This window comes from Ceratosolen solmsi, unplaced genomic scaffold, assembly GCF_000503995.2.
Source record: "Ceratosolen solmsi marchali unplaced genomic scaffold, CerSol_1.0 scaffold23, whole genome shotgun sequence".
Taxonomy (NCBI): domain Eukaryota; kingdom Metazoa; phylum Arthropoda; class Insecta; order Hymenoptera; family Agaonidae; genus Ceratosolen; species Ceratosolen solmsi.
The window spans coordinates 2582944-2596923 of NW_011948430.1; the positions used below are offsets into that span (position 1 = coordinate 2582944).

General features: G+C 37.9%; 1 protein-coding gene across 1 annotated transcript in view; it reads left to right on the forward strand.

The window, feature by feature from the left end:
- Positions 1-13980, forward strand: part of dsx-c73A (doublesex cognate 73A) — a 51682-nt gene that overhangs the window by 33520 nt on the left and 4182 nt on the right. The window contains exon 2 of the mRNA XM_011501973.1: positions 1579-1833. Within this exon, the coding sequence (XP_011500275.1) occupies positions 1579-1833 (255 nt within the window). The remainder of the gene's footprint in view (positions 1-1578; positions 1834-13980) is intronic.

A 13980-nucleotide genomic window follows, 5' to 3' on the forward strand; every position in this document is an offset into this window, starting at 1 on the left:
GGAAAGAACTTTGAAAATCACAAAAGAAATGCCTATGAACTCGCTAATAAATAATACCCCGTGCATTAAAGGTTTCATGGCAAGATATAGCAACATCTCGGTAAAATATCGATCCTGTTTCCTTTATTATGCAAAACAAAAAAAAATTGCTACATTTTATACGATTTTTTTGTTATTGTGCGAGGGTAATTTTCGAAATTTAATATTTTTCCTTTCTTTTGCATACAACGTATTGATTAACCGAGTGCATTAGCCACCGCGATTTTACCTATCCTTACGGTATTCTTTTCAACTTGATCGTTCTTTTTTCGATCTTCGCTATTAGAAGGCATCCGTAGCTCTCTCCGAGGAGTCGATAGTGCCTTCGCGTATGGAAATTCGTGCACTAATTGACCTACGCCTCTAAATATACACGCGACTCATTTACGAGGAGCTACGAAGCGCGTATAATTCTTACTCTGCAATTTTTCACCTCGTAATATCGACGAGGAAAGTGCTGCCGCACGGGCGTACGTACGGCCACATAATGCCTATGTACGTGCGAGAGTATAACTGAAAACTCCCCAAGTCATTAGCATATCTTCTCCTCGCCCTGAATTATTAATTAAGTGGATAGAAGCTAGGCAGCGGGACACGCGATGCTATGAATTCACAAGCCATGTATATCGCCTCAGCACACTGTGCCAATTAATCGGGGAATAATTTAACGCCAGCGTCTCCAGCCTTGTCTATTTTTCGCAATCTGGCGGAACACTTTGTGCCCCGTAACAATGTTCGATTGCCCGCGGAGAACGCAAATACAGGTTTCCACCTATCTGGCAAGGATTCGCCCGCTCCTTTAGTAATTGCACCTCTTTGTTTTCTTATAACAACACCCTATTACCATGCGAAATTACGGAGCAAGGCGTATGCACGTGTAGTGACAGGCTTTTTAACTTGGAACAAATTTTGTTTCTCGCTTTTGTCCGATTAGACATTACCCCCGAGCGTTTTACATTCTTAAGGAGAAAGAGATAGATAGAGAGATGAAGATAGATAGATAGATAGATAGATAGATAGATAGATAGATAGATAGATAGATAGATAGATAGATAGATAGATAGATAGATAGATAGATAGATAGATAGATAGATAGATAGATAGATAGATAGAGAGAGAGAGAGAGAGAGAGAGAGAGAGAGAGAGAGAGATAACGAAAATAACAGCTTATGCGACCAAAATAAAAACACGACATTTGCATTACACGCTGATTAAAGGGGTAAATCACATAATATCATTTCACTCGTTCCGTCGACTGTGGCACAAGTGCGTCGCGCGCTGTACGGAAGGATAGGCCGATTCTACAAAAGAAAATACCAGATTAATAATGACCTTCAAATTGATAATTAAGAGACCTCGGCTCGGTTCGGCTCGGCTTTTAGACCAGCTAGGAATTATTCGTCCCGTAAGTCAGAGGAAAAAGCAATTGAAATAATGGCGATGTTTAATTAACCGTTACAATACTGGAGGGCAATTACGTGGGGCAGCGGTTCGCTCGTACGATCGCTTACCAATGATTCGATCGTCTTTGTTTTTCAGACAGGAGTACGGTTGCCCGAGGGTGCGAGCGCCGCCCTGGCGAAGCCCACCAAGTACCACTACTATCCGCATAACCAGCACATCTACCTGCTGCCGGAGTGCGCTGTCCAGCAGGTTTGCAACGCTGTCTACGTGAGACTTAACTTCACTCAACCGCTGTGCGCCTGTCCCGGTCGCTATCGCGATCCTTGCAGCGCCTCCCTCGACAGCGACGATCTCCACACGACCGAGCTCGTCACGGACTCTCGCACCAAGGTCAGCCATTGCTTATGTGCATACGTCGCTATACATGCGCGCGCGTATTTATCTTTGCCTTTCTCTTCTTATTCATCTTCATCTTCATTTTCATCATCGTCGTCGTCGTCTTCTTCTTCTCCTTCTTCTTCTTTTTCTTCTTCTTCTTCTTCCTCCTCCTCCTCTCATCATCATCATCATCATCATCATCATCATCATCATCATCATCATCATCATCATCATCATCATCATCATCATCATCATCATCATCATCATCATCATCATCATCATCATCATCATCATCATCATCATCATCATCATCATCATCATCATCATCATCATCATCATCATCATCATCATCATCATCATCATCATCATCATCATCATCATCATCATCATCATCATCATCATCATCATCATCATCATCATCATCATCATCATCATCATCATCATCATCATCATCATCATCATCATCATCATCATCATCATCATCATCATCATCATCATCATCATCATCATCATCATCTTCTTCTTCTTCTTCTTCTTCTTCTTCTTCTTCTTCTTCTTCTTCTTCTTCTTCTTCTTCTTCTTCTTCTTCTTCTTCTTCTTCTTCTTCTTCTTCTTCTTCTTCTTCTTCTTCTTCTTCTTCTTCTTCTTCTTCTTCTTCTTCTTCTTCTTCTTCTTCTTTTCCTCCTCCTCCTCCTTCTTCTTCTTCTTCTTCTTCTTCGGCACGCCATTCTCACGAATATCGCATAACGAGGAACGACAGATATCACTCTCTCTCCTTCGGAATTATACATTGCGCATCATTAATGCCATTGTGACACGTACATTACCAACTATTAACGCTCGTCTCAGCAGACATTCGTCTATTAAATGGTAGCCTTCTCGTACGTACGAATGTCACGTTATTTAATGGAAAGGACGCGTTAAGAACCCACGCGCGCGCACTTATCGCCCCGGGGATGCAGAGCGGCGCATCGAGCCTGTTTACTTAAAAGTACTTGAACATCAAAAACAAGGTAATGCCGAGGCCTCGGCTTGACTGCTTCATTCTTCCGACAAATAAATGTACTTTTATATGCTCCTCGAGTAGCGAGACTCTATGTTGTTTTTAGTGCCAACCAAACACTTCTTCTCGAGCAATATAATGAACACATTTATGCCCGAGCCAGTTGCTTCTGATAAAAACACGGCATTAATGGAAACAATACTAATGGTCACTAATGGCTCAAGGGTCCGCCGGAGATGATGATCGATAACAAGGGATATTGCATTTATGTTGCAAAAAATGTTACCGCGATCAATGTTAAAAGCAACGTCGCGTAAAACATTGAATATGATGTTTGTGGTAATTAATTTGTGAAAAGCAGAGATTTTTCACGCCTGACGAGACGAATCGGCAAATTTCATTTTTATATAATTTTGATGTATCGCATATATTTCAATATACAATATTTATAATATTTTACATTTATCAATCCAGTATAGATTAGAGATTTCACGATAATGAATGATGAGATCGATAATAAATTGTCGAAATTTTCGCACAAAGTGATTAATAATATTTTTAAAATGCAAGAAAGAGAGAGAGAGAGAGAGAGAGAGAGAGAGAGAGAGAGAGAGAGAGAGAGAAAGAAAGACTGAGAGCGATAGATAGAGAGAAAGAATGGGGATGGTGATGGAGAGAGAAAAATGCTTGGAGAAATTGAAAAAAAAATTATAGATATTTATAGATACAAACTCGATTGTGAAGCGAAATCGTCGACTTCCTTTTCCCTTATAAAATTTTCATCCTTCAAGCGTATGAAAAACGAGTTTAATTGAAACTTTTTAAATAAGCTGTAGGATTTAATAAGCTCTTGGTACTTTAATGGCTACAGTTTCATCAATATAATCGAAGCACTTTTCGCATAATATCATCGTCAGATTTTCCGAAATAAAGCCACTTTTTAAATCGTAGAAAGAAAATTTCAATAGTCTTTTCTGCAGATGTATTGCTTCCTTGGATGGGATGGTGAGGAGGAGGGGGGAGGGGAGAATGACGTGTACTTTCTCTAATAATACATCGTTCCCAGCCAACTTGATAACATAAACGTATAAAGCACTCGATAAACAGTAGAGCATCGTCGATTAGAGATCTCGTAGTAAGTTGGCGAGTGTCTCGAGGATACCAGCTAAAACGATAAAATCGAATTTATCCGGAGAATTATGCGGCGGCAGAATAGAAAGATAATAAGAACCGATGTATGCAACAATGTGTAATGAGCGTTAAAGCATCCGTAAATCATGGGCAAAGTTCCGTAATTCATCGGTCGCGCGCCCGCCGCGAGCTCCGTCCGACAATCCGATGGGTTACATCAGTCGGAATAAGAATCACCTGGTGGGGATTCACGGACATTGTCCCGGGGATCCCGCTAAGCGTCGACGTGGCCGCCTACGCCCTTCTCCCTCTCCCACCTCCGACCCGGTGCTGCCGCGGTCGCGTTCCACATGCCCAAGTGGGTCGTCGGGGCGGATTTTTGTCACGCGACGACACCCACGTAGCTCCGCAGTGCCTAACAGTTAATTACCTTCACTGGTCCATTTCAGTCCCAATGACACACATACACGCGCGCGCGCGCGCGCACGCATTTCACGTACACACACATTTCATTCTTTTATTCGTGGATATTAATTTATGCGAAGGAGGAGACCATTATAGTGCGCCTCTCATTTTCATTTGCGCGCTTTCATCCAGAGTCCGTTATTAACTTTGACCTTTTTCCGACTTGTTTCAATGAAGGTTGGCGCGCTTAATAACCAACCAACCAACCAACTAACCAACTAACCAACTAACCAACCAACCAACCAACCAACCAACCAACCAACCAACCAACCAACCAACCAACCAACCAACCAACCAACCAACCAACCAACCAACCAACCAACCAACCAACCAACCAACCAACCAACCAACCAACCAACCAACCAACCAACCAACCAACCAACCAACCAACCAACCAACCAACCAACCAACCAACCAACCAACCAACCAACCAACCAACCAACCAACCAACCAACCAACCAACCAACCAACCAACCAACCAACCAACCAACCTACCAACCAACGAACCAACTAACCATCTAACCAACTAACCAACCAAACAACCAACCAACCAAACAACCAACCAACACCAACCAACCAACCAACTAACCAACTAACCAACTAACCAACCAAACAATCAACCAACCAACCAACCAACCAACGAACCAACTAACCATCTAACCAACTAACCAACCAAACAACCAACCAACCAAACAACCAACCAAAACACTTTTGTAACGTACTTTTGTAACCCACGAGGCATTCGCAGGGAGTCACGGTCGCCTCATTGACACACGACGCGCTTCTTCCACCCCACGCCGAATGCCGGCCCAGTTTATCGAAAATCCGTTTCATCCTCTACTCTTCCTCTTCTCCTCCCGACCAATTGCACATAACTATCCCACAGCAATTTTAATCCATCCGCGTGATTGATGCTTCGTATAAAAAGCCACCACCACTATTGATACATAATTTAATAAGATTCTTTAACTTGTAATTGCTTTTTGATCGATATCGTCTTTTTGATTATTTTCAAACAGCGAACGCGATTATTATCATCAGCGAAATAAATTTTATGGCTTTTTCTCTTCGGTCTCTCTCTCTCTCTTTCTTTTTTTTTTCTTTTTTCTTTTTTCTTTTTTAATCTATTTATAAGGGGACATTGATATTTAATCGTATCTCGTCATCGGTCGCTCTTAATGCCGTAATAAGAAATCGCCAATTTTTTCATGCCCATTGTATAATTATATATTATTAAACGTCATGAAATTAAAATGTACAAATTCTATTATGAAACGGAAAGTTAATACATTTAATTTTGCACTTCCGCTGGGGCACGTCTATCTAATTATAAACGTTTAATTGCAGAAGGCAATAGCTATAGATAGATTGGCAATAGATTTTTTTTTAATCTAATGAGGCAAGTATTGGCGATGAAGAATTGAGCTACGAGAATAAAATTAAATTAATCATTATTTTTTTGTTGTTCTTTTTTGTTGTTTTGTTTTGTTTTGATTCTCCAGTTTTTCGTTTATTGTTTTTTCAGTTTTTCGGTTATTGTTTACCGTTTATTGTTTTCGTAGAAATAAAAATACGGTGCAGAGTAGCGCTGCAAAAATCACGGAACGAGAGATTATTTTTAGTGTCCCGGGAAGAATTTGCACCTCGGGAAAAGCTTCGCGGAAGAAGGACTTACGTGGAAGTGCATAAAGAGCGGCTGGCTGCTCTATCGTCGTGGTGTGCTTCATAAAGCTATAGACGAGTCCTTAAGGAAACTCGTAAATAGCTCCTCGGTTGTAGATAAAGACGAGATACGTCGATCGGGAAAATCGGCTCTTCTCGCTCGCCGAGCCTTCGGATGAATTAGCAAGACAAGGTAATGAGCTGCGGGGGAACAGCGGGCATTGGGAACGCTGGATGTTGGTAGTGGTATAAATGTGTGTGTGTGTGTGTGTGTTTGTGTTGTTTGTTTGTTTGTGTGTGTGTGTGTGTGTGTGTGCGTGCGCGCGCGCGCGTGCGAAGTTTGGGGGGGGGATAAGGAGGAAAGGGATAGACGACAAGGAATGTAGAGCAAGCACTAGTGGGTAAAACGCGCGGTTAGCTGCCATATTTTTTAAGCTTTCGACGATTTAGTATGCAACCGGGGCAAATTATTACGCGTCTGATCATTTCGCCAACTCTGCCTCGCTCGTACTTTACCATAATCGACCAATTGTTTTAAAAATGAAAGGCAATGGTAATAAGAAAAACGGGGAGGCTGCTCGGTTAACTATACTATGGCTCATTTGAGTTTGAGGAAATTTGTCTAGTGGTTCGCGAATGGCGAATGGTTTACCGATATTACAAACGACGCTTCTCCGTCGATCCGTATAAAAGCGTACATGGACTTCCGAAGCCCGGGGCATTTTTGAACAGGCACTCTTTAATTGCCATACGTAATAAGAGCAATTACGCTTGCGAGCCATTAGCCGAATAGAAAGTAAACACGGATTAAGCGCAGAACTGTGCGACGGGATATAAAACAGTTGTGTTGATGGAATCCGTTGGTAGATTAGAGAAGAGAAGCCCGCATTCGTCCCAAAGTGCTGAGACCTCGAACGTGTGCGTGCAACTCCAGGATCCTTCCGCTTGTGCCAAATAAATGTGTGCCCGCATATGCGCGCATGTTGATTCTTAGCGCACGTACCCAGAGGCACATTTATACGCGCGGACTCAACGTCGGCATTAAATTTATATCTGGTGCATATCAAGCCGGGGGAGAGAAGGCTGACTCGGCGCACAGCTGGAGCTGAACAGCGACGGTAGTGGTGGGTGGGGCGGGAGGAAGATAGCAACGGAAAGGAAAATGAGGAGAAGCCGAAACGCCAACTACTGGGGCCATTCCTATGCATCGATAGCGCGAGGCGTGGGAGCCGTAAGAATCTCGCGCATACGTGTTGCGCGTCGCACACAGGCGCACGCACGGACACTCATATGTGAAGCCTAACCATAATAAAATGGCAGTGAGTCCACGAGCGGTTGTACCGTTCCAAGTTTCAGTACGTGAGAGAAGCTTTCGAGCGAAATGAGGTCGGTATCTGGTCTATAGATATACCATTCCAGTATTCGCAAGGGGAATACGACGTTGCCACCAGCCAGACAAAATCTCTATTTACAAGCCATTACCTTGTTTATCATTTATTTGCTCGTGTGTGTGGCACGCTTACGCTCGAATGAGAATACAAGAACGCGAAATCCCTTGGATTTCGATTATGTGTACTCTTTCTCTCGCGTCGTTTCTTTACTTAAAACGACTTCTGCTTTCCTCATTCCCATTACATGCGGCACGATTAAATTCACCTTCAGTCTAATTAATGCATTAGTTTATGTTTATGTAATTGTGCATTGACAGACGGTTCATTTGAAATTATGGGGCGCGAAAGGCTGGAGGGGAGCGGGAGTGGCGATATATATATATATATATATGAATAATAATATACTAATATGAGGAAGATTTGTAATATGATGTGGGGAATATCGATGAAACGCCATTATTATGTATTATGTATTAATAGCGGAAAAGTACATCAATATGTTCACGCGCATTATTAGTTGAACTTTAATTCTTAAAGCATTTAATCGCGTGTATCTATTCGATCAACTTGTCTACATCCTGCTCTTTATGTCCTTTATTTCTCAATGTGCATGTTTCCGTAGGCGTCAACTTCTGCATTTCACTACTGGTTATATAGGAGCATTTTTAATCATAATTCATCATCTTTAAATGCACGCTTTCCGTTAAAATCATTCAAAAAGGTGATTTAATGCGGGTTATTTTTTAACCCTGTAAATACTGGTGGTATTTAAACTTTTTAAAGCTCTTTTCATATAACCAACTGCATCGGGGCAAAAAAGAAATTGCAATTTTTAGAAATGTATAATTATTTATAACTACGTACGAATCTTGACAAGTATATTAAAAAGGGAACACGCGCACAACAAATTCCACACCACAAAGCACCTCGAGATACCGAAGCCGACAATTTCTGAGAATCTTATTATATAGGTATTGAGAGCGATTGGTACTCAAATACTCCAATCTTTTCTTGTCGGTTGTCTCGTGTAAGTGTGCATTAAGCCAAACAAAGAAACGGCGCAACCGGTTCGCAAATATCTATTGCCGTGTCGAAATTTCCACAAACGTCAAGTGAAAAGGAGTCCAATCGCTAGCTTTTATACACAATGCACTTGTATGATTGTACTCTTAAGGTTCGCGCGCGCGCGCGTGCGTACGTGTGCTTGCCCGCGTGCGTGCATATGCGTGCATGTTCATCAGCATGTTGATGATATTCCGGCCTTTTTACACTTTTATAATTCAATTAAAAACTTTAATCTAAAAATCTTAATATAGTAAAATACATCATCAATTTTGACTTTCCATTATTAAAGTTTAATTCAAATAAAAGTTTAAATATTTTTGGCACCCTTGAGACATTCGTATTTATTTGGATATCAATAAACTGTATTTTGATAAATTTTAATTTTATCAATATCTATAAGAATATAATTTTTATAATATTATTCATAACTACATTTGAATTTTATAAAAGAAAAAGAAAAAAAGGAGAGAAAAAAATAGAAAGCACTAATGACTTTAATTAATTTCCTTTTCATATTACTCTTTTTATTTTATAACGAATACATATTTCCATTTATTACGTACGTCTTAACGTGAATGCAAAAGTACATAATATATGCATGTGATTTTCTGCAATGTTTAAGTTATTTTCGTATGCCTCCAGTTGAAATTACAAGCACATATAACTGGGCATATAACTTGTTTAAAGGCTTAGACAATTTTATTTAACCAGATACTATCTTAATTATTTTGATAGATGATAAACTAAATATTTAGCCATTATTTGTAAATTTTCTACAGTTTAAATCAGAAAAGTTTCTTTTACAATGGAACCGTGTGTAATCTAAAACATTGTAAATTAATTTCTACTGCAAATTTATTCTTAATTAAATTTTATTCTACATTAAAGTCTAACTCTGCTATGATATGCCAAATGCGAATATGTCAATGTCAAAATTATGTCAAAAAGATAAAAATATTCGTGCGCCCAGAATCAATAATACATTTTGTCAGTCATCGATAATACATGATTTGTTATAATAAAGGGATAGCGATGAAGGTCAGAGAATTTTTATAAATAATTTAAAATTGACGAAGTAATAAAAAATAGTATCAAATAGAAAGTAGTAATCCAATACAATAATATAAAAATTATATTTATTTATTAATTACATTTATATGGTAATTATATATATGCTTGTATTAATATTGATTGAAACTATATTTATACCTAATTGATATGTTACAACGAGTAATCCATTTGAACAGAAAATTTTAAGCAAAATAAATAAATAAAAATAAAATGAAAATCATTAGAAATTCTATATTGCTTAATTTAATTAACATTATATTCTACATCGTATAACAATGGATAAATTCTATTGTTTAGAATCTACTGTATTCTTCAACTGCTTATGAATATCCTCGTGCGGAGTTGTTAGTGTACAACATATAGTACAAACTACGGTGAAACATATATAAACGATTTTTCTCACAATTTCACTCTGTTAGTCTCGAATTCCTTTGTTTGTGTTTACGAAAATCCTTAGCGCATGCCAATAGAGCTGGTACTTCAATTCAATTTACAATAAAATCGAGTGCGCCGTGGGAGTAATTTCGAAAACAAACATACTAACTAAATCGAGCGACCTGCAATTCCATTTGACAAGATATTTAGTTGAAAAGTACATCGTTCCAAGTGTCTTTTGTACTATATACAACAAAAACTATCTAATTTAAGATGAAATTAACCGAGGGATAAATTCTCATATATTTGACGGGACAAAAAAGGCTGATATTTGATCCTCGTTTATTACATGAAATATAATTCCGTCATATTTAAAAGATGATAGCGAATCGCAGATCTAAGAAAAAGTAAATTAATTATTTGCCATGAAGCTTTACAAGTTTTATAGGTGAACGCCTTTATAGTGTACTTGATAATCCGACTGAAGTGAGAATTAATATGCGACCGGGATAGAGGTAGGAAGGGAAAGGGACATAAACAAATGGTCACGTAAGAATCGTGTAACCAAAAGGAAAATTTCGAACGCGAAAGATGGCAAAAAAAGGCCGTATAGCAGATGCTGAGTGTGAGAGTGAGAGGGGAGGGGGAGGGGGAGTGAGCATGAGAAAGACAAGTTGGCGACAAAATGACAAAGTGCCGGTGGATTCGTCAGCAACTTATTTGACCTCGAGTCGTTCGTTCACCAAGTGGTTCGAAGGGGAGACAAACAGGCGCTCGAAGCTCATTCACTTTCAACCGGCGTGACAGCTCCTCGCATAACGATCGGGACTTCTATCCGCTCCTCGTGACAATCGTTCCGTGCAACAGCGCTTCCGCTTTTGCCGGGAACGACTCTCTTCGCGGTCCTCCCTTATGCTTTTATAGATATACATACTGATATCGGATGCCCGATCTCGCTTAAATCACGATCGTTTTATCAGTCGGCTATGACGTGGCGAAAGGGCGGCCCCTCTAACTCCAAGGAAAAGAAATGCGAGATAGCCAGAGGAAGATGGACATAGATAAAGACAGAGAGTAGAGATAGATGCAGGGTGAAAGAGAGAGAGAGAGAGAGAGAGAGAGAGAGAGGGCGACCAGTGTTTTGCCTCCCTGAGTTTTCGCGCGTGCGAGCGAATAAAAGGAAATAGTCATGCTAGGCTTAACTTACGGAATCCCACCAAAGGAGTGCAAGAGTCTGATATTTATAAGTCTCGTGTCTTACTTCTAACTGTAACCGAGAACCACCACTACCACCACACACAAACACACACACTCACACACACTCTCTCTCTCTCGCTCTCTCTCGCTCTCTTACGCGGGAGATGTTTTTTATTGTGGTGAGAGCGAATTAGCCATTTGTGACTGTTTCCTGAATATGTGGCTACTTCGAAGCCTGTGCAGGAGGGCCGTGCTTCTTACTATTTTTCACTTCATTTTCTTTAACCATCGGCGGAATAAGAATCCACGTCTTAACTTATCTCGTGTTTTTAGAAGCGAAAATTGTAGCACTCTAGCACTCGCACCAAAACGGCCTTTCTTCTCTCCTCCCATATTTACTTACCAAAAGAAGAATGTATGCATGCAATTATATGTGCGAGTTAGGGCCCTTCAGCGCAATTCACACTGGCAATAAAAGAAATGCATTCAACGCCGGAAAACGTGTACTTTTTGCTGGCATCTTTTGCGCTGAGCACACTTTTTACTAGGCAGTTCTAAAATTCTTAATGATCGGGAATTCTAAATTTGGGTTAAATGCCATTTTGTGTGGTAGTACCTATCGGCACTCTTGAGGCTTATCATCTCATTGTCTTATGTTAGTGAAATTAAAACAAAAGCAGCGATTAATTTAACGAAGAATGGAAAATTAATTTTTTATTATATTTATTATGCCGAACTCGCGGAGAACATTAAGATAGAGCTAAATTTAATTAAATGGTAAATAATGATATGTTTATGAAATTCTATAGCGCCGCATCATTTTTTATTCGCACGTACACTACAATTACTTTAACGCGTGTTCGTAGAAACACAATTTTCATTTTAATTGACTGAGCGTCATAAAAAAATTGCATACTTATTATTTTTACATTAGTTTTTTTTTTTTTTTTTTTTAATACACTATATTACTTATTTATTGCATAAATAATCGCGTAAAAGTTATGATTAGAAAATACGTATATATATATATATATATATATATATATATATATTTGTTTTAGATTTTTTTTTAATAAAATTAAAAATCAAAGGAAATACGAATAATACCCAAAGTTGTTCGTGGCATAAGGAATATCGTATATCAAGTAGAATAATATCAGGCCGTGCATGAGTTTATATCGTAAAAAATTATGTTCAGAATCGTAGCTTTCCGTAATGAATATCGTTCCAGATGAGAATTATGTCGTAAAGATTGATGATGTGAAATAGTAATCAAGAAAAGTGAGAAACGGAAACGTGCGACTATGAAATCTAATAAGATCCCAATGAATAAGAGATAATTTACGACCTTTAAAAATGTTTTGTAATATAATATTTTTATAATTCTAACTTCAACAATCACTTAAATTAGTCGGTGGTATTTATATTTCCTACTTCTTGGAAAGAAAATAATTGAAATAGAATGCTTTTCAGAAAACAAAAAACAAAAAACAAAGAGAAAAAAAAACGAAGTACTTTTTATTCATTATTATCAATGCTGAGTTGAGCATTGGATTTTCATTTTTTACTTAAGTATTTGATGATATAACTAATTTTTTCATAAACTCAATTAGTGTCCCATGAAGAATTATACGCAAAATAATGAAATTTGCTTACAGCTGTTGTTATATTACAAATAAATTAAATAAACCGATCACATCGGAGAATGGGAGGTACCTGATTGTTGTGTCTCCAGCATAACAATCAAGCACTTCCAATTTTCCACGTTGATTGATCGATTTCATCAGCTCACTACACGACCCTTTAATTAACTTGTCTAATTTTTATATTTTTATTAACGTCTATTATTTCAGCGTCTTATGTAGAATATCATGATGATACTGAATTCCGTACATATTTTGCAGATGTATTTTATAAATAAAGTATTTCGATATTTAATCTCTGCGATCAAGATTTGTAGCAAAAACTTCTGTGAATAATTATAGCTTCTTCGTATACAGCGGTTGTGGGGGGGGGGGGTAAATCTTGGAAAAAGTTGATTGATTTTATCAAACAGATTTATCGCGCACATAATAATCAAAATATTTTGTAAGTATAAGACAGTAAAATAATAAAAATGTTAAAAGCAGTGTTATAAAGCATTTTTAAATGATGTTCAATAAATTTTATGATTAGAGAATTCGGAGTTTAATGAGAATTTTAATGCAGAATGCATAGATAGCGTTATTTTATTATTGAAATAAGAATTTTAGTTATAAGCTAATTCACGATACATTTAGACTAATGAAAACGATTATAAACTATTAATTTCTTATATGGGCAGCATGCAAAGGTACAGAATTTGCATTATATTTACATATAAAATTAATTTATCTTACGATTTATTTTAAAAACAATTTCTTCGTTTGCAAGTAACAAGTGAGCACGTGCGGGTTAAGAAATCACGAGCAATCATGCGAATCAAACGTCAATATGTGAAAAAGTTAGTGTCGTAATAAAAATTTAAAACTTTACTTGGCGTAAAGATTATAATTAGTCGAATAAATTAACATTCATGTTGAAAATATTGCAAAAACGAGTCTTTTATATATCTTAGCTAATATTATCGATAATATTATTGATATTTTATTATTTTATTATATTGGATAGATGGTTATTTAGTGTATATAAGTTCAACACGTCAATTTACATTTGCCTTCATACCTGTACAATGAAGTTGCAATAATTGAATAGAATATTTTAGAATATTTATACATGTTTTTGGACAATGGAAAATTTTACAATTTAAACAAAAATCTT